The 23,836-nt window shown below is 36.5% G+C and overlaps 1 protein-coding gene across 7 annotated transcripts in view; it reads left to right on the forward strand.

The window, feature by feature from the left end:
- Nucleotides 1-23,836, forward strand: part of DENND4C (DENN domain containing 4C) — a 139,736-nt gene that overhangs the window by 70,267 nt on the left and 45,633 nt on the right. For all 7 annotated transcript variants that reach the window (XR_010407641.1, XM_064579236.1, XM_064579234.1 and 4 more), the window contains 7 exons: nucleotides 5,912-6,012; nucleotides 6,577-6,795; nucleotides 13,689-13,834; nucleotides 15,362-15,397; nucleotides 15,478-15,608; nucleotides 17,689-17,821; nucleotides 20,691-20,897. Coding sequence is in view for 6 of the 7 variants with exons in the window: in XM_064579236.1 (XP_064435306.1) it covers nucleotides 5,912-6,012; nucleotides 6,577-6,795; nucleotides 13,689-13,834; nucleotides 15,362-15,397; nucleotides 15,478-15,608; nucleotides 17,689-17,821; nucleotides 20,691-20,897 (973 nt within the window). In the remaining variant the exon portion in view is untranslated. The remainder of the gene's footprint in view (nucleotides 1-5,911; nucleotides 6,013-6,576; nucleotides 6,796-13,688; nucleotides 13,835-15,361; nucleotides 15,398-15,477; nucleotides 15,609-17,688; nucleotides 17,822-20,690; nucleotides 20,898-23,836) is intronic.

Raw genomic sequence — 23,836 nt, forward strand, 5'->3', positions numbered from 1 at the left:
TGGGAAAATATCCCTAAGTGAACCAAAGGAATACGTAAAGAAGGAAGAAAACATTTCCTATCACTTAAAATTTTTTTGAAATGGATCTGCCATTTATTTTTGAAACTGTATAATTATGGTAGCTCTTTACTGTGTATACTCTGACTTACTTAAAGTCTTGAAGTAATGAACCACTAAATATTTCCTGTGGCACACATTTTGTTGTTTTTTAGCTGCTATCCCTGAAAAACAATTATTTCAGGGTTGTATACATTGTGGTGCTTTTGGAAATGATTATTTATGAAGTTGTAACTCCGATGTTTGCCTTACTTTAATTACTATTCTGAATAAAATAATACTATGGAGATTCTTAATTTTTCCCAGTTTTAAGTAACTTCTGTAACATTTCTATCGATCAAAAACTTGGTTTTCTAAAATAACTTTGAACTCTTTGCTCAGTTGTACTTAAATAATTATGAAATGTTGTAGATACCCAAGAATTATAAAGAATAATGTAAACTCCCATGTATCCATCACGCAAATTAAGGAATGGAATATTGCCAGTGAATTTGAAACGCTGCATAGTCCTCTGCAACATATCTTGCTGCTGGATTACTGTTATCTTGAATTTGGTGTTTATCATTATCATTTCCATATGTTTTAGAAACATTTATTATACATATATTGGTTTAAATGATACTTTGTTTTGCATGCTTTAAAAATTTTGTATGTTTGTATAGTTTCCTCTGACTTGCTTTTTTACTTGGCATTCTTTATGAGGTTTATCTGTGTTGATACATGTAGCTCTACTTCATTTTTAGGGTTTACAAGTGTTGCTGGGTATTTAGATTGTACCTACATTTTTTGTAATTTTGAACAAGGCTTCTCTGATTATTGTTGTGCATATTTATTTGAGTCCGTCGGCAGGACTTCCCCTGAAGTATATACGTAGAAGAGCTAATGTTGGTTTGTAGACACAACTAATGTCATCTTAGTCTTCCAAGTTTACCTCCTCTTTGGAAACAAATGAGAATTCTCTTTGTTCTATCCTTTGCCAATACTTGTGGTCGGACTTTAAAATTTTTGCTAATTTGATGGCAGTGGGATCTCATTGTGCCTTTAATTCAAATTTCCCTAATTAGTAGCAAGTGGGGAATTTTAATTTCTTTTTGCCCTTTGGTTTTCCTCTCTGTGAATTGGATTTTCCTTTTTTTGGTGCATTTTTCTATTAGATTGTTTGTCTTTTTCTTTTGATTTGTATCAGTTCTTTATATAATCTGGTTAATTCTTGGTCTGTTATATGCTTTGCAAATAGCTTCTCCCACACTGATTTGTATTTACATTCTATTTATAGTGTGTTTTGATGAACAGAAGCTTATTTTAATTGATCAAATTTATTAGTTTCTTTTTATTGGTTGTTATTTTTAGTTCTTGATTATGAAATCCTCTGCCTTGAGGTCATAAATATTATTCTTTCCTTTTCTTTCTTTCTTTCTTTCTTTCTTTCTTTCTTTCCTTCCTTCCTTCCTTCCTTCCTTCCTTCCTTCCTTCTTTTTCCTCTCCTTTTTCTTTTCCTTTCCTTTCCTTTTTCCTTTCCTTTCCTTTCCTTTCCTTTCCTTTCCTTTTTCCTTTCCTTTCCTTTCCTTTTTCCTTTCCTTTCCTTTCCTTTCCTTTCCTTTCCTTTCCTTTCCTTTTTCCTTTCCTTTCCTTTCCTTTCCTTTCCTTTCCTTTTTCCTTTCCTTTCCTTTCCTTTTTCCTTTCCTTTCCTTTCCTTTTTCCTTTCCTTTCCTTTCCTTTTTCCTTTCCTTTCCTTTCCTTTCCTTTCCTTTCCTTTCCCCTTTCCTTTCCTTTCCTTTCCTTTCCTTTCCGTTCCGTTCCGTTCCGTTCCGTTCCTTTCCTTTCCTTTCCTTTCCTTTCCTTTCCTTTCCGTTCCGTTCCGTTCCGTTCCGTTCCTTTCCTTTCCTTTCCTTTCCTTTCCTTTCCTTTCCTTTCCTTTCCGTTCCGTTCCTTTCCTTTCCTTTCCTTTCCTTTCCTTTCCTTTCCTTGTAAACTCCATGCCATACATAGGGGCTCGAACTCACAACCCTGAGATCAAGAGTCACATGCTCTACCGACTGAGCCAGCCAGGCACCCCTATTGTGGATATTCTTAAATTTGTAAGGTTTTGCCTTTCTCACTTAGGGCCTTAATTCTATTGAACTTGGTATTACTGTATGATATGACATAGAAGTACCATTTCATTTTTCTTACATGAGTAAATAATTCTCACATAGCACTGTATATTGGATAACCAGTTCATCTCTTCCCAGTGGTCTTTAGTGTTAATATCATTGCATATCAATTTTTATATTTTATATTTATACATATTTTATATTTTACAACTCCATATTATATATTAATTTGCATATCAATTTTATATTTATAATATGCTTATTATTCTGTTCCTTTGGTCTCTTTTAGCCTCTTGCTAGTATAACAGTGTCTTAATGGCTTAAAAGTCAGGTTGTCTAAAGGACGCCTGGGTGACTCAGTCAGTTAAGCGTCTGCCTTCAGCTCAGGTCATGATCCCAGGGTCCTGGGATCGAGCCCCGCATTGGGCTCCCTGCTCAGTGGAGAGCTTGCTTCTCCCTCTGCCTGCCACTCCCCCTGCTTTGCTCTCTCTCTCTCGTCAAATAAATAAATAAAATATATTTAAAAAAATTAGGTTGTCTAAAACATGAATGAACCTTGAAAACATTGTGCTAAAAGAGCTTATATGTTCTCATTTATACTAAATGTCCAAGGCAGATCTGTAGACAGAGAAAGTAGGTTAGTGATTGCATTGGAATAGGAAGATGGGGGAATTAGAAGTTAATGACTGAGGTGGGGGGTGCAGGGTTTCTTTTTAGGTGATGGAAATATTTTAAAATTTGTGGGTTGTTACACAACCCTATGAATATGCTAAAAAAACATCAAGTTGCACGTTTCAGATGGGTGAATTATATCTCAGCAATGTTAAAAAAAGTTGTGGGATGGAGCGCCTGGGTGGCTCAGTTGTTAAGCATCTGCCTTCGGCTTGGGTCATGATCTCAGGGTTCTGGGATCGATCCCCGTATTGGGCTCCCTGCTCAGTGCGGAGCCTGCTTATCCCTCTCCCTGCCTCTCTGCCTACTTTGCTCGCTCTCTGTCTCTGTCGAATAAATAAATAAAATCTTAAAAAAAAAAAAAGTTGTGAGATGGCAGGTCCCTTTCTTTTCCCTTGTTCTTTAAAATTGTTTTGACTATATTTGGTCCTTTGCTTTTCTGTATAAATTTTAATATATTGTTAAGTTCCATGCAAAATTATGCTGTGATTTTGGTTAGAATTCTATTGAATTTATAGATTAATTTGGGGGCAAATGACTTCTTTTTATTACAGTCTCCTTACCCATGTATGTAGTATTTTACTTCATAGATCTTTTTACATTTTTTTCTTTTTTCTTTTTTTAAAGATTTTATTTATTTATTTGACAGAGAGACACAGCGAGACAGGGAACACCACAAGCAGGAGGAGTGGGAGAGGGAGAAGCAGGCTTCCCGCTGAGCAGGGAGCCCGATGCGGGGCTCGATCCCAGGACTCTGGGATCATGACCTGAGCCAAAGGCAGCTGCTTAACCGACTGAGCCACCCAGGCACCCCTACATTTTTTTTTTCAATAAACTTTGCAGTTTTCTCCATAAAGACCATGAACATCTTTTTTTAGACTTATTTATTCCTGAGTGCTCTGTGGCTTTTATTGTACTGTAATTATATTTTAAATTACATTTTCTATTTGTTGCTGCAGTATAGAAATGCTGTTGATTTTCATGTAGTATCTCCTGCACTGCAACTTAATTGAATTCTATTTTGTCTGTAAATTCTCTTCAGTTTTCTGGCTATAAACAATCACATCATGTACAGTCCTTATATATTTTTATTTTATTTTTTTAAGGATTTTTAAAATTTATTCATTTGACAGAGAGAGAGAGAGCACAAGCAGGGGGAGTGGGAGAGGGAGAAGCAGGCTCCCTGCTGAGCAGAGAGCCTGGTGTGGGGCTCGATCCCAGGATCCCGGGATCATGACCTGAGCCAAAGGCAGGCACCCAACCGAGCCACCCAGGCACCCCAATCCTTATATATTTTTAAATTCTTACCTTAGGGGCGCCCGGGTGGCTCAGTCATTAAGCGTCTGCCTTCAGCTCAGGTCGTGATCCCGGAGTCCTGGGATCGAGCCCCGTATCGCGTTTCCTGCTCAGCTGGGGGCCTGCTTCTCCCTCTCCCACTCCTCCTGCTTGTGATCCCTCTCTCGCTGTGTCTCTCTCTGTCAAATAAATAAATAAAAATCTTAAAAAAAATAAAAAATAAAAAATAAATTCTTACCTTAATTCTCTGGCTAGGATCCCAGCAGTGTTGAACAGTGTAGTCATAGCTGGTATCTTGTCTTACTCCTAATTTTATTTTATTTATTTATTTATTTTTAAAGATTTTATTTATTTATTTGTCAGAGAGAGAGATAGAGAGAGCACAAGCAGGGGCTCTCCACTGAGCAGGGAGCCTGACATGGGACTCGATCCCAGGACTCTTGGATCATGACCTGAGCTGAAGGCAGACGCTTAACAGACTGAGCCACCCAGGCGCCCCTTGTCTTACTCCTAATTTTAAAGGGAATGCTTTGAGCACTCTATCATTTAGTATGACTTTTGCTTTAAGCAAGAATTGACATCTGGCCCATGGCCTATTTTTGGAGATGAAATTACAAAAATCATTTATTTACATATTCTGTGAGGCTGCTTTCATACTATAATGGTATATTTGACAAGCTGTGACAGAGGCTGTATGGTCCTTAAAACATAATATCTGACCTTTTATAGAAAAGGTGTGTTAGCTCCACTCGAGGGTTTTGATTGCTTAATAATAAGGAACTTTCTTTCTACTTCTACATAATGATTTAAAAATAATAACTTAAATAGGTGTTGAATTTTATACTTTTGTACAACTATTGAGATGAGGATTGTTTCTCCCGTTTTCTGTATGGTAAATAACATTATAAAATCAATTAATAGTGAATAATCTTTACATTCCTGAAATACATTTTTTTATATCCTAGCAGATTAAATTTTCTAAAAATCTTAAAATGTCTGCATTGATGTTCATAAATGATATTGGCTTGATGATGTGTATAGCATTAGCTGTGGCGCATGTGGCTTTCATCTTTGTAGAGGTTTTGTTTTTCTTTTTTAAAGATTTATTTATTTATTTTGGAAAGATTGAGAGAGCATGAGGAGGAGGAGCAGAGAGAGAGGGAGGGAGACTCTCAAGAAGACTCCATGCTGAGCATGGATCCTGATGTGGGGGCTTTATCTCAGGACCCTGAGATCATGACCTGAGCCAAAATCAAGAGTCAGTCTCTCAACCGAATGAGCCACCCAGGCACACCATCTTTGTCGAGTCTTAAATGTTTCCTATTTCTATTAAAATATTTTGACTCATTCATTACTTAGAAGTATTCTTTTGAACTTCCAAGTTTTTTTTCCTTAAATGCTATTTGATTTATAGTCAGAATATGCTTTACATATTACTCTCTGATATTTATTGAGATTTACTTCTAATAGGTAGTTTGAAGTTATCAATTAAGTTTGTCACTTAAAATACTGTAATTCTAAAATGTAACTTTTGAAGCAAGACTTCGGTGTTGAATTCATAGCTCCAGCCTTGAAAATCTGTGTTAGAGCATTAGAGTGAGATGACCAAATTTGACTGAGGTGGTTTGAAATGTAAAGAGAACTTCCTTGAAAACCATTTATTCAGACTGTCCGTGTCAACTGTGATTTGACCAAAAATACCTTTTCCATTTTCTTTTTTAGTTTGATGTAAAAATTTTGCTAAGTAAAAAGAGATTATAACAGATTGTACTAGTTATGTTTTTATTTAATAGATCAGATGAAAAGAAGAACATGAACTGGAAGCAGCTTCCCAAAAAGCCATGCAAAAATCTGCTTAGTACCTTAAAGAAGTTGTATCCCCAGCTATCTTCAGGTAAATGTGCGGAGAAAGGAATATTTTTTAATGAAAGAATATAAGAAAATTCTTAAATTTAAACATAATTTTGCTCTGCTTAGAAGGAATCTCATATCAAAACAAAATTTCAGTACTAAAACATTAATATTGTAGTTCATGATTTTTTTGAGTATGTTCTTTGTGTCCTGTCTGCTTGAGCCTCCGTTAGCTCCTGCCAATGATCCCTTTACATTAATGAAGAGGAATTTCAGAAAGTCATGTGGGGTTTTTTTGTTTGTTTTTTTTGTTTTATTTTTTTTAAAGATTTTATTTATTTATTTGAGAGAGAGAATGAGAGAGAGAGAGAGTACATGAGAGGGGGGAGGGTCAGAGGGAGAAGCAGACTCCCCGCTGAGCAGGGAGCCCGATGTGGGACTCGATCCCGGGACTCCAGGATCATGACCTGAGCCGAAGGCAGTCGCCCAACCAACTGAGCCACCCAGGCGCCCCAAGTCATGCGTTTTATTTTGACAACTTTCTTAATTGTTCAATCGTTACTTGTCTAATACTATATATTAATGCCATTTTCTCGTCATTTGTCAGTTCACCGAAAAACTCAAGAAGGTTCGGCAATTGAGATGACACCAATTGAAGCAGATTTCTCCTGGCAAAAGAAGACAACACAACTGGAGATGGAAATTCAAGAGGCATTTTTGCGTTTTATGGCATCTATTTTAAAAGGATATAGAACATATCTCAAACCAATCACAGAGGCTCCTTCAAATAAAGCCACAGCTGTTGATTCATTGTTTGACCGACCGGGTGAGTGGCATTGAAAATAAAGTTACTTTTCATTGAAATGAAAAATATTTCCTATTTGGTACTGCTTCCCCCAAAATATTCCCTATGTAAGTTCTTAGAAACGTATATTAAAATACAATGAACTTTTGTGTATTTGTGATCTAGCTCTGTGAAGAATTCCTTTTAATTTTTATACTCCATTTTTTCCTGAAAAATCCGAAACTGGAGATATTTAATAACGAAAAGTCAAAGATGTTGCCTATATTTACTGGATAGTTATCTTAGTAGAACATACCTGGTGATTTGCTTTTAGATGTTCCTCAGTTTTGCATAATTCTTCGATTTATACATTCTTGGCTTGGCTTTACAATATTCCCTAACAGTTAGTTTTTGGAATAAGGCCACCAGTTTTTAGAATTTTTGAAAAACATAGCTTTGTTTCAGGGAAAACACTATACTCATCTTTTTGATACTTGTATATTTTAGGGAATTACAAAGACTTTTGTTTTTACTCAGCTGTTCTTATATGTAGTAGCAACCTTACAAATACAATAATATTTATATGAAAATTATTTTATGTTTCTGTATTTTTACTCATTAGTTACTAAAAAAAAAATCTATACTTTTCTAATAATCCTTTTGACTTTTATCATCTCAACTTCAGGATAACCTATCTCTTAAATATTTAGTCACCACTTACAAGTCTGACTAGTTATTAGATAGGGATATAAAGAAGTGTTAAGATCTAGCTCTATGGGATAGTAAATGGAAAATCTAAAATGCTTTTTAAAATAGAACGTGTACTCAAGAAAACAGATTTTACACAATAATTCATTGAGAAGTTCCCAAATTTAGAAAAAGGGAGCATTTTTCCAAATGAATATTTCAGAAGACTTCATGGAAAAAGAGCATGACTTTGAAGAGTGGGTAGAATTTAGATAAATGGAGATGATCAGGAAAGGCTTTCTAAAAAACAATATGCATTAGGGGTGCCTGGGTGGTTCAGTTGGTTAAGTGTCTGCCTTCGGCTCAGGTCATGATCTCAGGGTCCTGGGATTAGCCCTTTGTCGTGGGCTCCCTCCTCAGCAGGGAGTCTGCTTCTCTCTCTGCCCCTCCCCCCTCTCATGAAATCTTTAAAAAACAAAACCAGTATGCATTAAAAGCCAAGTCTGGGGGTGCCTGGGTGGCTTAGTTGTTGGGTGTCTGCCTTCAGCTCAGATCATGATCCCAGGGTCCTGGGATTGAGCCCCGCATCGGGCTCCTTGCTCCCCAGGAAGCCTGCTTCTCCCTCTCCCACTCCCCCTGCTTGTGTTCCCTCTTGCTGTGTCTCTCTCTGTCAAATAGATAAATAAAATATTTAATAAATAAATAAAAGCCAAGTCTGAATAGAATTTCTCCTTTGCTATTTACCAAGCCTTTCTGAGGTTCTCTTTTCTTATTAATAAAATGGGGATGATACCTACTTTATGAGTGGTTGTGAAGATTAAATGTATGTGAAGTAACTAGTAAAATTACAGTACTCATGGTAACAGCTGTTACCATTAGTGGTAATAACAGAATGGAAGAAACCTCAAGAACAAATGTGTAAGGCATGTGTATTAGTTTGTCATGGCTATGATAACTAAGTGCCATAGCTTGGGTGGCTTACACAACAGAAGTTTATTTTCTCACAATTCTAGAGACTAGAAGTCTAAGATCAACGTGTTGGCAGGATTAGTTTCCTCTAAGGTTTCTCTCCTTCATTTGGGAAGATGGCCATCTCCCTGTGTCTTCACATGCTCTTCCTTCTGGGTGAATCTGTATCCAGATTTCACTACTTTTTTTTTTTTTTAAAGAGTTATTAGAAGGAGAGAGAGAGCATGGGGGGTGTGGGGAAGGGCAGAAGGAGGGAGAGAATCTCAAGCAGACTCCCTGCTGAGCACAGAGCCTGACTTGGGGCCCAATCCCATGACCCTGAGATCATGACCTGAGATGAAATAAGAGTTGGTCACTTAACCAACTGAGCCACCCAGGTGCCCCTAGATTTCTACTTCTTTTTTTTTTTTTAAGATTTATTTATTTATTTATTTGAGAGAGAGAGAATGAGAGAGAGCGAGTACATGAGAGGGGGGAGGGTCAGAGGGAGAAGCAGGCTCCCCGCCGAGCAGGGAGCCCGATGCGGGACTCGATCCTGGGACTCCAGGATCATGACCTGAGCCGAAGGCAGTCGCTTAACCAACTGAGCCACCCAGGCGCCCTAGATTTCTACTTCTTATAAGTACATTAATCATTGGATTAGAGCCCACCGTAATTACTTCATTTTGACTTAATTACTTCTTTCTTTCTTTATTTTTTTTAAAGATTTTATTTATTTATTTGACAGAGAGAGACACAGTGAGAGAAGGAACACAAGCAGGGGGAGTGGGAGAAGGAGAAGCAGGCTTCCTGCTGAGCAGGGAGCCCGATGTGGGACTCGATCCCAGGACCCTGGGATCATGACCTGAGCCGAAGGCAGACGCTTAACGACTGAGCCACCCAGGCGCCCTAATTACTTCTTTAAAGACCCTATCTGCAAATACAACAACATTTAAAATACTGAGGGTTAGGCGCCTGGGTGGCTCAGTTGGTTAAGCGACTGCCTTCGGCTCAGGTCATGATCCTGGAGTCCCGGGATCGAGTCCCGCATTGGGCTCCCTGCTCGGCAGGGAGTCTGCTTCTCCCTTGACCCTCCTCCCTCTCATGCTCTCTGTCTCTCATTCTCTCTGTCTCAAATAAATAAATAAAATCTTTAAAAAAAAAATAAAAAAAAAATACTGAGGGTTAGGACTTCAACATAAGAATGGGGGGGGCAATATAAGAATTATGGATTTCAGCCCATAACAGCATGTTTGGTACAGTTTGACCACAGTGAAGAGCTTTAGTGGTTTTGTGAAAGATAAGGCTGAAAATAAGATTAGAACTCAGATTATGGGTAGTCTTAAGTGCCAGACTAAAAATAATGCAGTTTTTCTAGTAGGCAGTAGTGGGTCACTAATTCATATATATTCTCTCTCTTTCTCAGTGGGAGAGTGGCATTACTAATGGAATTTAGAAAGATACTTAGTATCTGAGGCCTAAGATTTTTGTTGTTAACAGAAAGTATTTAGTGTAGTGAGGGCTACAGATATTAGACAGTAACACAAATACTAAGTGTATTTTACTAAATGTATTGTAAAGGAATGTATTGGCTATGGTGAGAGTGCTAGGTCAGGGAAAGGTTCCCTGAAGAAGTAACAATTAAGCTTGGGCCTGAAAAATGAATAGGAATTACCTGTGGGTTTTGGATTAACTTTTTATTAGGGGGTACTTTCCGAACATGTATGAAAATAGAATAATGTACTCTCATATAGCATCTTTCAACTTCAGCAGTAGTAGTAATAAACATTTTGCCATTTTTGTTTCATCCTTTCCCCCCTTTCTTTCCAAATTCCAAATAGGACATCATTTCACCCATAAACTTTTTTTTTTTTATTAAAAAATTTTTTTTTTTTAAGATTTTATTTATTTATTTATTGGAGAGCGAGCGAGAGAGAAACAGCATGAGAGAGGAGAGGGTCAGAGGGAGAAGCAGGCTCCCCGCTGAGCTGGGAGCCCGATGCGGGACTCGATCCCGGGACTCCAGGATCATGACCTGAGCCGAAGGCAGTCGCTTAACCAACTGAGCCACCCAGGCGCCCTCACCCATAAACTTTGAATTATCCTTTAGAATTTCCTAGATGTGTATGGTATGTGCTTTTGGCTGATCATGTTCCCATGGTGCTATATAACATTTCTTTCATCATCTGTATTTCCTGTAAACTTGTGGTTGAATTAAGAGACATATGGTCCAATAGACATGTAATGTGAGTCGCACATATAATTTAAAAATTTCTGGTAGCTATAGTTAAAAAAAAAAGCAATAGGGGAAATTAATTTTCATAATATATTTTTGTGACTTAAAATATTCCAAATGGTATTTCAACATGTAATTAAATTTTTAAAATTTTAATGAAATATTTTACTACATACTAAGGCTTTGAAATCAGCATATATTTTATATTTACAGCACATCTCAGTTTGGACCAGTCACATTTCAGGTGCTAAATTGTCACATGTGGGTAGTGGTTACTGAATTAAATAGTACTATTCTAGAGGCTGATGAGATTCAGGTTCAGTTTTCTTGGCAAATAGTGCCAAAAACACATGGTGTTCACTATTTCCTATTGCAACCCGCATACATGTCTGGCTGTCCCACTTTTAGTGCTCTAGGATTGGTCACTGTGTTTTAAGTGTTGTTAGCACATTCATTCATTAGTTTCCCCATCAGCCTTTCATTTAATTATTTTACTTTATTTTATTTTATTTTATTATTTTTAAAGATTTTATTTATTTATTTGACACAGAGAGAGAGTGCATGCACACAAGCAAAGGGAGTGGCAGGCAGAGGGAGAGAGAGAAGCAGGCTCCCAGCTGAGCAGGGAGCCGGATGTGGGGCTTGATCCCAGGACCCCGGGATCATGACCTGAGCCGAAGGCAGTCGCTTAACCAACTGAGCCACCCAGGCGCCCTCATTTAATTATTTTAGCAGCCTTTGCTGATCATCACCTAGATCCATTAGAAGAAAAAAAGGCTTTTTGTTATTACTTGTGAAGAATAATTTATTTCTATTTTGTTTAAGCATTTCTCAGCTAATTAGTATCTCAAGGGATGGAGTGAGGACCACAGCTTGTGGAATGCCCTGAAGCATCAAAGAAAGAAAGGCTGGAGGGAAAAGTGGCTCAAAAACCATGCTTGAAAATGGTGGGTGTGAGCCAAATCATGTAGGATCTTTTAGGACCAGTGAAGGGTTTCTGTCTTTTTTTTTTTTTTTTTTTAAAGATTATTTATTTATTTATTTGAGGGAGAGAGAATGAGAGAGAGCACATGAGAAGGGGGAGGGTCAGAGGGAGAAGCAGGCTCCCTGCTGAGCAGGGAGCCCGATGCGGGACTCGATCCAGGGACTCCAGGATCACGACCTGAGCCGAAGGCAGTCGCTTAACCAACTGAGCCACCCAGGCACCCAGGGTTTCTGTCTTTAAGAGTAATTAGAAGCCAGTGAAGAATATTTAAGTAGGTAATAGGATCAGATTTGCATTTTTAAAAGATCAGTATTAAAAATTTTTTTTCTTTGCCTTCTGTGCAGAGATTGAATTGGAGGCATCCAGAGTCTGGATCTGCTAGTTAGTTGGTTATTGCATTGGTCCAAGTGATCATGGAAGTGACCTGGTTTAATTGACGGTAGTATGAGTAGAAGAGTGATGTTTTTTTAGGAGGTAGATTGAATACAACTTGGTGATTGATACAGGATATAAGATGGAGATGTCAAGAACAGCTTTGAAATTTTTGTCTTTGTCAACCAAGTGGATGGATTGTCATGCCCTTTATTGAGAAAGGAAACAGCAGAAAGGGGAAGGATCTGGTTATTTTTTAAGGAAAGATTTTTAAAATGAGAGAGACTTGAGTGTGCTGATAAGTAGCTAATAGAGAGGGAAAATTGCCCTGAGAACACTAAAAGGGCTGCAGTCTCAGGCTCATGTGGTGGGCTTGGCCTTAGATAAGAGGGACACAGCCATTGTAGAAAGACGGAAGGAGTACCTGATAGCTGCGGAAAGTCATAGATTTTTGTAGTGAGATAATGATGGTAATTCTCTTAATGATTTTCATTTTCTCTGCAATATAAGGTGTGATCATTTAGAAATGGGGGAGGGAACATGATAGGAGAGAATTAAAAAATTGGAAATAGTTGTGAAAACATGGGTAAAGGGAAATTAAGTTGATTCCAGAAATTTAGTAGGGTTGCTAGTCAGGGATGAAGGTGTAAGTGTTCTGATCAGCCTAGTTGTGGAATTGTTTTTTTTCCCTTTTTGAGTTGTGCTCAGCCACACTGGTGTAGATCCAGAGAAAGCAGGCAATACATTCCTCCAAGGCTAAGTTTTACTGGGTGAGTTTGACAAAAAAGACAAAAGGACATAAGAATTCAGAGTGTTGACAAGAAAGTAATTGAAATGATGGATTTGGACATGGAATCAAAATTGGATAAGGACAGAAGTGAAGACAGGAGGGTTAGGTAGAAAGTAAAAGGATATGAATGATTATAGATTTCAAAGAGCATCCCCCCCCCCCTCGCCCCATGCCTGGTAGGAGTACTTAAATACAAATCAGACAAGGGTAATGGGCAGAAAGTAATATATATGTAAATTAGATTTGGGAGGCAGAATTGTTTTGAATGCCAACAAGAAAGGGCCAGGGAGGGTGTGACTGTGTAGAAGTTGGTGACTGAGGTGGGATGGACCATAGATCATTGAAATTTAAGGCCTTAAAAACTTGTTAAAGTGTTGGATGGTTTTCGCTTATGGATGTTGAAGAACGATAATGGTAGGAGTTGGAAAGGAGAAGACTTGGAATTACGTGTCCTAGTCTTCAGTGAATGAAGGCGAGAGTGTCCCTGAAGTCAGTAGATGACTACAGTTAGCAGGGGAAAGGGTGGGATAATCAAGATGCTTGAACTGTTGCTGAGCAGAGATTTTTACAAACCAATACAGGAATTGTCTAGTGGCATTGCAGAGGAAGGACACCCTTCTTACTTAAGACTATGCAGAGTATAAAAGAGAAATTTCTACTTGAGAATTTTAGGGCTAGAGGTTCCTTATAGGAGGTTCAGATTTCAGCGAAAAGATTAATGGTATAAGTTAAGTTTTTTATGGTTGAATCAGGCAGAAGAAGTGATGGGTTACTAGAATATAGTTACTAAAAGCTTCTATAAATGTGGATATATGTAAAGAGAATATAATATAGATATGTACAGGTTTAAGATAATATTTTATATAACATCTCGTTCTACTTTGTTTTGAATTTAATTGTAATTTTGTTTTCTTCAGGATTTTTAAAAAGTCGAGATCGTGCCTATACAAAATTCTACACTCATTTATCCAAAACACAGATTTTTATTCGTTTCATTGAAGAATGTAGTTTTGTAAGTGATAAAGATACTGGATTGGCATTTTTTGATGACTGCATAGAAAAGGTAAAAGTTTGTCCTGTATGTAAGTGTTAAAGAAAAACTTTAACAGTTTGGCTGCCTGTATAATCATCGTTATGATTAGTCCAGCTGATCTGAGGGAGACAGTATAGGGGTGTGCGTGTGTGCAAGTGTCTAATTCTAGGCTTAATATAAGAATAATTTTCCTTTGTGATTCTAGTTTCCACCATACATAGCTAATTTTTCTTGAATCTCACTTAGATTTAGTAGTTCATTAAGAAGGGTTTCGTTTTATGGGTAATGCAGTCTTGTGTTTTGTTTTTTTTCTTCTATTAGTTTTTCTTTATTCAATTACGCATTTTAAACATTGTATGTTTTTGCAAGTCAATATATGCCATTTTGTTCTTTTGTTTTAATGTCTTTCCAAATACTTTTGCCAAATATATATTTTTTGTTTTAATGAAGCATATTTGGAAATATGTTAAATATCAGAGTTTTACTTACCCATTGTAAGGAAGTTTAAGTTGATTCTTCACAGTGATGACTCAACATTTTTTTTCCCTCTTTTTAAAAATTTTTTAAAAAGATTTTATTTATTTGACAGAGAGAGACACAGCGAGAGAGAGAACACAAGCAGGGAGAGTGGGAGAGGGAGAAGCAGACTCCTGGCTGAGCAGGCAGCCTGATGGGGGCTCGATCCCAGGACCCTGGGATCATGACCTGAGCTGAAGGCAGACGCTTAATGACTGACCCACCCAGGCGCCCCTCCCCTCATTTTTTTTTTTTTTTAAAGATTTTATTTATTTATTTGACAGAGAAAGACACAGCGAGAGAGGGAACACAAGCAGGGGGAGTGGGAGAGGGAGAAGCAGACTCCCTGCCGAGCAGGGAGCCCGATGCGGGACTCGATCCAGGGACTCCAGGATCATGACCTGAGCCGAAGGCAGTCGCTTAACCAACTGAGCCACCCAGGCGCCCCCTCCCCTCATTTTTAATAGAGTTTTTTATTTTTGCTGAGTGAATCTTGGGGCTGATTTGTTTAATAAGTAAGCCATAGTATGTAAAATTTGAGATTGTATCTAAAAAGGGTAGAATATTATGACATAATTTTTGTAGTCTCCTTAGAGGACTTGAATGATTTTCTCCCGTTCTACCAATGTGATCTAGAACTCCGGGGATAAGATTAAAACTATTCAACGTTTTTGTTACTTACAAAATTGATAGTCTGACATAATCCAGTTAGAGGGAAGCTTAGATAGTATCAATTTCTAATGCAGGGTTTTAATAACAATGAGATTTCTGATTTGAGAAGCCAGATTCCCCTCGTGATTGGCCATTTTTTGCTTGTGAAGCATTTATGAAAAACCTATTTAAAATAAATTGTTTCTCTCCTAATAGCCATAAGAAAAATATTATATGTTAACCTGACAGTGTAGGGCCCCCAAAATATATGTGAAGTGTTCCTGTCTGTCCAGTATTAAAAAGGGATAGTTTTTAAAATAAGAATTTAAGATCATCTCTAATAAATTCACAGTAGACATTTTCACCAAGAATTCTTTTCTTCGTTTCTAGTTGTTTCCTGATAAAGGCACAGAGAAAACGGATAAGGTATTTTTTCTTAAGTTTTAAAATTTCAGAACTAGATATTGCCTGTATGCAGATTAATTGGAGAAAATAATTATTTTCAGGTTGATTGTGATTCAGCCGAAGATACCAAATTGATAGAGCTAGATGATTCACAGAAAAGTGAGCACACTGTATTCGTAATGCCACCAGAGCCATCTCCTGATGATGGAAAGGATCTGTCACCAAAGTACAGGTAGCAGGAATTTTTTTAAATTGCTGTTTGCATTCAGCTTTAATAATTTATTTTGATCTTTTGTGATTATTAGTAGATACATATGTTAGTCATTTGTGAAGGTCATTTTCAAAATTAATTCGGTGAACTAATGAAGATGAATATTATACAAAGATGTTACCAGATATTATAATTTAAAAATTGGACAGCCTTTTTGGAAGGGAAGCCAAATGTTGATCACTGTTCACCTAAACATTTAATCATATTTTAGTCTTTAAAAATTTCACTTCTGGAGAAGAATAAGCTTACTTTTGTGTGATTTCTTCTATGTTTGGGGGTTTTGTTGTCAATGTAAAGACTGAAATTCTTACTCATTAGTAAGATACCAAGGAAAACTTAAAAGTAGAACGCCAGGAATCATTTATTAAAATAGGTGATGAGGATTAAGGAGTGCACTTGTCCATGATGAGCACTAGGTGATGTATGGAAGTGTTGAATATATTGTATACCTGAACCTAATACAACACTGTATGTTAACTACACTGGGATTTAAAATAAAATAAAAATAATAAAAAAAATAAACTTGGAGAATAGAATTTGGATGGGAACCTTTTAAGAAATTAAAATGTACTTGATTATTACTTGTTGTTATAATTATGATAATACACAGTTTAACAAACTTAGAAAATCAAACCAAAAAAGAAAAGTAGCACATCATCTAAGCACCAATATTTAATGTCTGTTAACAACTGTATGTTTATCTTTCCTGTTTTTGTGCATAAATTTGCATTTACTATATTAAAACAAATATGAGTTCATATTGTACATACTCTTTGTAACCTGTGTCTGCCTTTAGTGGTCTGGACATTTTTCCATGCTAACAAATATTGTTGTGCCAAATCATTTTGAATGAACATATTGCATGCATTTATTGTGATTTGTTTAACTAGTCTCTTGTGGATTTTTTTTTTTTCAGTTCTTTGCTATCTATATCCTTATGTATATACATATATTTTTTTTTTTTTTAGGCTGCATTCCTAAAAGAATATCTGAGGCAAAGGGGGTATAAAATAATTATCTTCCCAAAATATGGAATTAATATATTATCTCACCTAGATTGCATAAGAATGAAGAGTATATACTGAAATTTAGTGGCTTAATTAAGTGCTATTTTGATTACATTTTATAGTTTGTTTTTTTTTACTTTGGTTTAATCTCCATACACTGGAATCCATGTGTAAGGTAAATCAAATAGGGAAAGGCAATATCTCCCAGAATAAAATTGGCCAAAGGCAGTAAGTAGGCAGTTTCCAAGAAGAAATCCCAATAATTAATAATATGAAAATATATTAAATTTTTCTAGTATTCAAAGAAATGCAAACCAAAATGGTGAGTCGAAGCATTTTTAATCTTTCGGATTGAAAATAAGTTATGCTACTATATAGAGTGTATATAAGTGTAACCTTTCTTGAAATAATTTGATAGTGACTATAATAATTTTCATGCTCTTGATAAACATTGACCATAGCAAACTCTATTATTGGGCGTTACCCTAAGACATTAAGCAAAAGTTTCACGAAGATATAAATACACAGATCTTTAATTGCAAAAATTCAGAAATAACCTAATAATGTCCAACAATAAAGAATGGTGAAATTATGATATATCCCTAAAATAAAAATCTTATGGATTTATTTTTTTTCCTCTTAAATACCACTGCAAGGTACTTTTATGAAGAAAAACAAAATTACAAAGTATACTAAATGTTACTTTTTAATATAAATTATTATTGAACACATGGTTTCTGTTGAAAGTTACTAATTCCTCTATTAAGTAAGATACCAGGATTTTCTGTTTTCCAGGGATTGGGTGAAAATAACTTAGAGGGTGGGGAGGAAGCCAAAGTTTCCATGTAGGTAGTCTGTGTATCTTGTAACTACGTCATCTTACAGTTTTGAAAAACATTATTTTTCTATATCCAGATTTTGGGGAATAATATTGGGTACTATTTAAGATTTAGAAATATTCACCTAAATTCTGGAATAATATGAAGAGTTAATGAATTTTAAATCAGCAGTTCTATTTTTGCTTTTTATTTTAGTTACAAATACTTTCCAAGACTGGACCTTAAGCTTTTTGACAGACCACAGGAGTTGAAACTTTGTTTTAGTAGACACCCTACTGGGAATAGCATTGCAAACAGTCCAGCCCTCATGGCTAAGAGAACTAAACAGGTCAGATATTCTTTATCTAATACATGTTAATTTAAAATGTAAAATATGTATATGTGATATGCAGCTCATAGTTTAGTATTATCACCCATGGCAACCATTTGAAGATGCTCTGTGGTTATTAAGTAAACTAGATGTCTTACAACTCTATTATAATATTGAGGCTGAAGTTTTTGAATGCTTGTGTTTATGTTGTAAGAGAATCCTGGGGAACCAAATACACTTTTTTAAAAACAACTTTATTGAGATACAATTCCTATACCATACAATTCACCCATTTAAAGTATACTCAGTGCTTTTAGTATATTCACAGGGTTGTGCAACCACCACCACAGTCAATTTTAGAACATTTTCATTACCCCAAAAAGAAAGCCTGCACCTCTTACCTGTTAACCCTCCCATCCATCCCCCACAGCCGTAGGCAACCACTAATCTCTTTTCTGTCTCTGTGGTTTCGCCTGTTCTGGGAGTTTCATAATAAATACTCCATAAATGGAATTATACAATAAATGGCCTTTTGTGACTGGCTCCTTTCACACAGCATAATGTTTTTAAGTTCATCCATGTTGCAGCATGTGCCAATACTTCATTTATTTTTATTGCTGAATAATATTCCATTGTATGGATATATACCACATTTTATTTATTCAGTCATGTACATGTGAGTGGTTCCTACCTTTTGGCTATTATGCATAGTGCTGTTGTGAACATTTGTGTGCAAGTGTTTGTGTGGATGTGTGTTTTCATTTCTCTTGGGTAAATGCCTAGAAGTAGAATTGCTGTGTCATATGGTATCTCTATGTTTAACCTTTGGAGGAACTGCCAAGACTGTTTTCCAAAATAGGTATACCATTTTAAATTCCTGCCAGCAGTGGATGAAGGTTCCAGTTGTACCATGTCCCTGTCAATTCTTGTGATGATCTGTCTTTTTGATGATAGTCATCCTTGTGTGTGTGAAGTGGTATCTCTTTGTGATTTTGATTTTCATATCTCTCACAGTTAATGTAAATATACTTTATGCTAAATATTACATTTAAAGGGAGTTAATTTAGGACAAGTTAGACATCTTGCTTTAATATTATGTCTGATTTAGGTATAAAGAGTTGGTCTGTGGTTAGGTGTGTGTTAAAATGAAACATCCTTTTGTACATATATTGTTGATGTATTTGTGGTCTATAAAACATGGAAAATTTCAGAATGAAGTTTTTAGTTCAGGTGTTAACAGTTCGTGTACAGTCCCCCAAAACCTAGAGGTAACCTGAAGTGTTCCTTAATTTCGTATAGTACACGTTTCTCTCAATGTCTGACGGGAAATTAGCATATATGTATTTGCTCTTACCAGCTTAATAAAAGCCAGTTTTTATAATGGGAGAATTTGGTTACTAAATCTTTACATCTTACATACACCAGAATTTTTGTCCCCCAGGCTAGCTTAGAAAAACAAGGGACTGTATTTTCAAATATATCTTCTGAGTCTAATGGAAATAGAGCTCATAAGAAAACATAATGGGCCAGGACATTTTTATTTAAAACACATCCCAGCAGAGGGATCTTTAGTGCAAGGTACACCATGGTAGTCTGACATATCTGGAAGGTTCTGTGGTTTCTGGGAGTATATATAGTTTTTTTTTTTTTTTTTTTTTTAAAGAGTTATTTATCTGAGAGAGCACGCACGTGTGCACGGGAGGGGCAGAGGGAGAGGGAGAATCTCAAGCAGGTCCTATGCTGAGCACGGAGCCCGACATGGGGCTTGATTTCACAACCCAGATGACATCATGACCTGAGCCGGGTGCTCAACCAACTGAACCACCCAGGTACCCCAAGGGAGTATATATATAGTTTGATTAAAGCTCAGCAGGTGGTTTGGATACGTACTCTTTTCCACCTAAATGAGAATGAAAATTGGAAGTAGAAAACGTGACTGTCAGTCTGTTGGGTAAGAAAGTCTGTGATCTTTATCAGACTATGTTGCCTACAGTGGCATATGTCTTTTTAAGGAGTCAGTCAGTGAAAGAATTAAAGACTGTGGTGAGGGAGGGTAGAGTGGACATCTTGGCAGGAAATACCTATGGTATCTTAAACATTTTCAGCAGGGAGAAAGGTGGAAAGACGATCACTTTTCAAGAATGCCGTTGAAGGACTGACAAGCTCTAAATGGTTGAAACCCTTTTATTCATCAAGCATATGAGTGCCTTCTATGTGAAGGGTAACTATTTAGCCATCATATTATATAAATACGAATGATCCCCACTTCTTTTTTTTTTAAGGAAGTTTTTTTTTTTAGTTTTTTAATTTTTTTTTTAAGATTTTATTTATTTATTTGACAGAGAGACAGAGAGATAGGAAACATAAGCAGGGGGAGTGGGAGAGGGAGAAGCAGGCCTCCCGCCGAGCAGGGAGCCTGATGTGGGGCTCGATCCCAGGACCTCGGGATCATGACCTGAGCCGAAGGCAGACGCTTAATGACTGAGCCACCCAGGCGCCCCTGATCACCACTTCTAAGGGATTTCTAGTCTATTAGGAAACATGTGCTTGCCAGTAAAGTTACAGAGCAGGATAAAGTGCTTCTGTAGGTGAATGTTGAGGGCATCACATGGTAGGAAGCCAGTCATGAAAGTAAAACTGTGAAATGCTTAATTTAGAGTCAAATTTTACATTACATTCCTCTCTTTTCCTTCTCACTTTCATCCCCACCCTAATGGATTTTAATAAATACCATACTGTTTTTTTCCTTAATTTTCTTTTTGTAAGTAATCTTTACTCCCAGTGTGGGGCTTGAACTCTCGAACCAGAGATCAAGAGTTGCATGCTCTACCAACTGAGCTAGCCAAGTGTCCCAAATACCATAATGTTTTATTTATTCTCTTTCTAGGAGATAAAAACAGCTCATAAGTTGGCGAAGAGATGTTACACAAATCCACCACAATGGGCCAAGTGTCTCTTCAGTCATTGTTACAGCTTATGGTTTATTTGTCTCCCAGCCTATGTTAGAGTTTCTCACCCTAAGGTCAGAGCACTTCAGCAGGCATATGATGTACTCATTAAGATGAGGAAAACAGATGTGGATCCACTAGATGAGGCAAGTATAACAAATTATCATTACTAGGATAAATTTTATTTTTGTATTTTTAAGGGAATTTAGGTCTCAGTTGCTTTAAAGTGTTCTCAAGTATTTTCATTAAGCAGGAAAGGTTAAATATTACTCTATTCCATGGAGCTAATACGGTTTGTTTTTAAATATATTTATTTAAAAATTACTGCTTTGGAATGAAGCAGAGACTGCCTTAGGTCAGATAGTTGGCACTTGATAAATAGAAAGTAATATTGAGTTCATTTTATTCTTTTAATTTATTTTTTAAGAGAGGGAGAGAGTGGGGAGGGGCAGACAGAGAGGGAGAGAGAGAATCTTAAGCAGGCTCCACACCCAGCTCCATCTCACAACTGTAAGATTGTGACCTGAGCTGAAATCAGGAGTTGGATGCTTAACCAACTGAACCACACCGGTGCCCCTACTTCATTTTATTCTTAGTATAACTTACTATGTAGCAAATGGGGAATAGGCTATTAGTAAGTGGCTCTCCACTTAGGCCCTTTGTTCTAGGGTGAGTTATATAACCTGCCTGTGTCTCAGATTATGTATCTGAAAATGTAGATCCAGACTTCTCAACGTTGGCACTATTGGCGTTTTGGCCCACATAATTATTTATTGTGGGCCTGCCCTGTACATTGTAGTATGTTTAGCAGCATCTCTGGCTTCTGTACACTAGATGCCAGTAGCAATCCCCCTTCTACATGGCATTCAGAAATGTCTACACACATTGCCCCACTGATGTAGATCATTATAGTCGGTATCATCTTTATAAGGTTAACTTGAGGATTAAATCAGTTAATGTACAGTGTGCTAGAATAGTACCTGGCTATGCTAAAGATGTTACAGTCACTTTCCCTTAAGCTTGAGAGCCATCCTAAGAGATCTGTAGTGATACTATCCAGTTAATGGTTGAGGAAACTGAATCACTTATTTAGCCTTTTTCTTGGCTAGTTTTCCCTCTTAAAAATAACTTTTGGTGTTAAAATAACTATAAATGATCTTTAGAATCAGATTAGAATTTAAAATGAAATTGAAATACAAACTGAGTAATGGGTATCTGAGGGGAAAGAACACAGGGATAGAAGAGAAATGGGTTTGAAGAGGGGCGCATTATAGGCTTCAGCAATAATTATATATTTTTTTCTTACAAAAGATCTTAAATGAATATAGCATGTATAATATGAAGATTTGATAATGCTTGTGGGTATACTGATTTTCTCTAAGTATTAACTGTATGTTATAAAAGCTTTAAAAATAAAAATAAAATTATAAAACAAGTACTAAAATATCCATTCTCATATTTGATTACATTTTTTCTGTCATCCAATGTTTATAAAACTATTTGGAAATTAAAAATACTTGATCGGAATCAGTGTTTCATACCTTATGCATTTTAGCGTTTTAAAAAATTAGTTCTAATACAGTTTTCTATCTGAGATGTGTTTTAAGATGTGTTTTAACTTGTGAAAGGCATAAAATATTTTTAAAGCGCTTTAAAGTATGCTCTGTGAAGGTATTTTTAAAGTGTTTGAAAGTATGCTGTATGAATTATGTTACCATACTCTAAATTCAAAGCACAGTACTTGATTAAGTTTGTTTGATAAGTTATAAGTTCATAGTACATATCATAAATCCTAAGAAGTATTTTCCTCTGTAGGTATTAAAGTTCAGGGGTAGTCTTTGGTACAAGGAATTACATTCTCTCATTTCTAACATACAGCAGTTATGACTAGTAAGTTAAAAAATTTTTTTAGACTATTTCCCCAATAAACACTGTGATAGGAAGCTTAAATTTGGAGCTTAATTTGTTGTATTCCTACTTCTAACAAGTTATTTTGACAGATTTTTAGTCTCCTGAAGTCATTACATCTCCACAACTGGAAGATAGAAATGTTTATTTTAAAACTTAAGAATGCATTCTTTTCTAAGTGTATTTTGTGCATTTTATCTGTTTATTGATTATATAGAGAGTAGCATATTAAAGTTTTCACAGTATTTTCATGTACATTCTTTCCTTTGGTATTTCCAGCAAGTCTGTGAGGCAGTTTATATATTAGCTACATTTTACAAAGAAAATAATTTGAAACTTAGATGAAATGACATACACGTAAGACTGCCTAATAAGTAAGTGGTCTTGATTTTTAGGTCTGTTTCATTAGAACCTCTCATTCATATGCTTAATGTTCTAATTTGACAGCTCTTTGTTCTGCATGTTATGTAAAAGGTGTAATAACCTAGATTTTAAAATAAAACTCTTCAAAGACCCAGAAATAGCATATGCCACATAGACTAAAGTTAAAATGCATAATGCATTTTGTTTTTAATACTGCTTAACTGAATTTTTAATGAAAATGAAATATTTGTGTCAAACTTATTCCTACATTTTTTTATCAGTCTGTTCATATGATATTGTTGTACATTGCTGAGTAACAAACCACCGCAGAACTTAGTGGCTTACGACAACAATTTTATTAAATCTGGCCTTTATTTGCTGAGAACCCAGGAAGGATTCTGGGTGATTTTTCTGCTCCACATTGCATTAACTGGAATCAGTTGGTCATAATCGTTGCTAGCTGATCTGGTCTGGTTGGCCCAAGATAGCTTAACTCCAGTGCCTACCAGGTACCTTGGCAAGGGGGAGCGTAATGCTGGGCTCAGGTGGGCCCCTCTTCCTCCATGTAGGCTCAGGACCTCTCTCTGTGGTACTTGGGCTTTGTCCATGATAGCTTAGGGCTTTGTTTCGAGGGAGAGGAAGTGGAAACTGGCAGTTTCTTAAGGCTTAAGCCAGGAAACTAGTACAGTGTCTCTTTAGTCAAATTCTATTGGTAATGCAGTCTCAGACGCCCTTCTCTCTCAGTTCAGGGGGAGGGACATAGACCCAGTGGAAGGAGTAGCAAAGCGTGAGTGAACATCCTTTATCTACCACA

This window comes from Mirounga angustirostris, unplaced genomic scaffold, assembly GCF_029215605.1.
Source record: "Mirounga angustirostris isolate CCGP_5_RB_7025 unplaced genomic scaffold, mMirAng1.0.hap1 SCAF_15, whole genome shotgun sequence".
Taxonomy (NCBI): Eukaryota; Metazoa; Chordata; class Mammalia; order Carnivora; family Phocidae; genus Mirounga; species Mirounga angustirostris.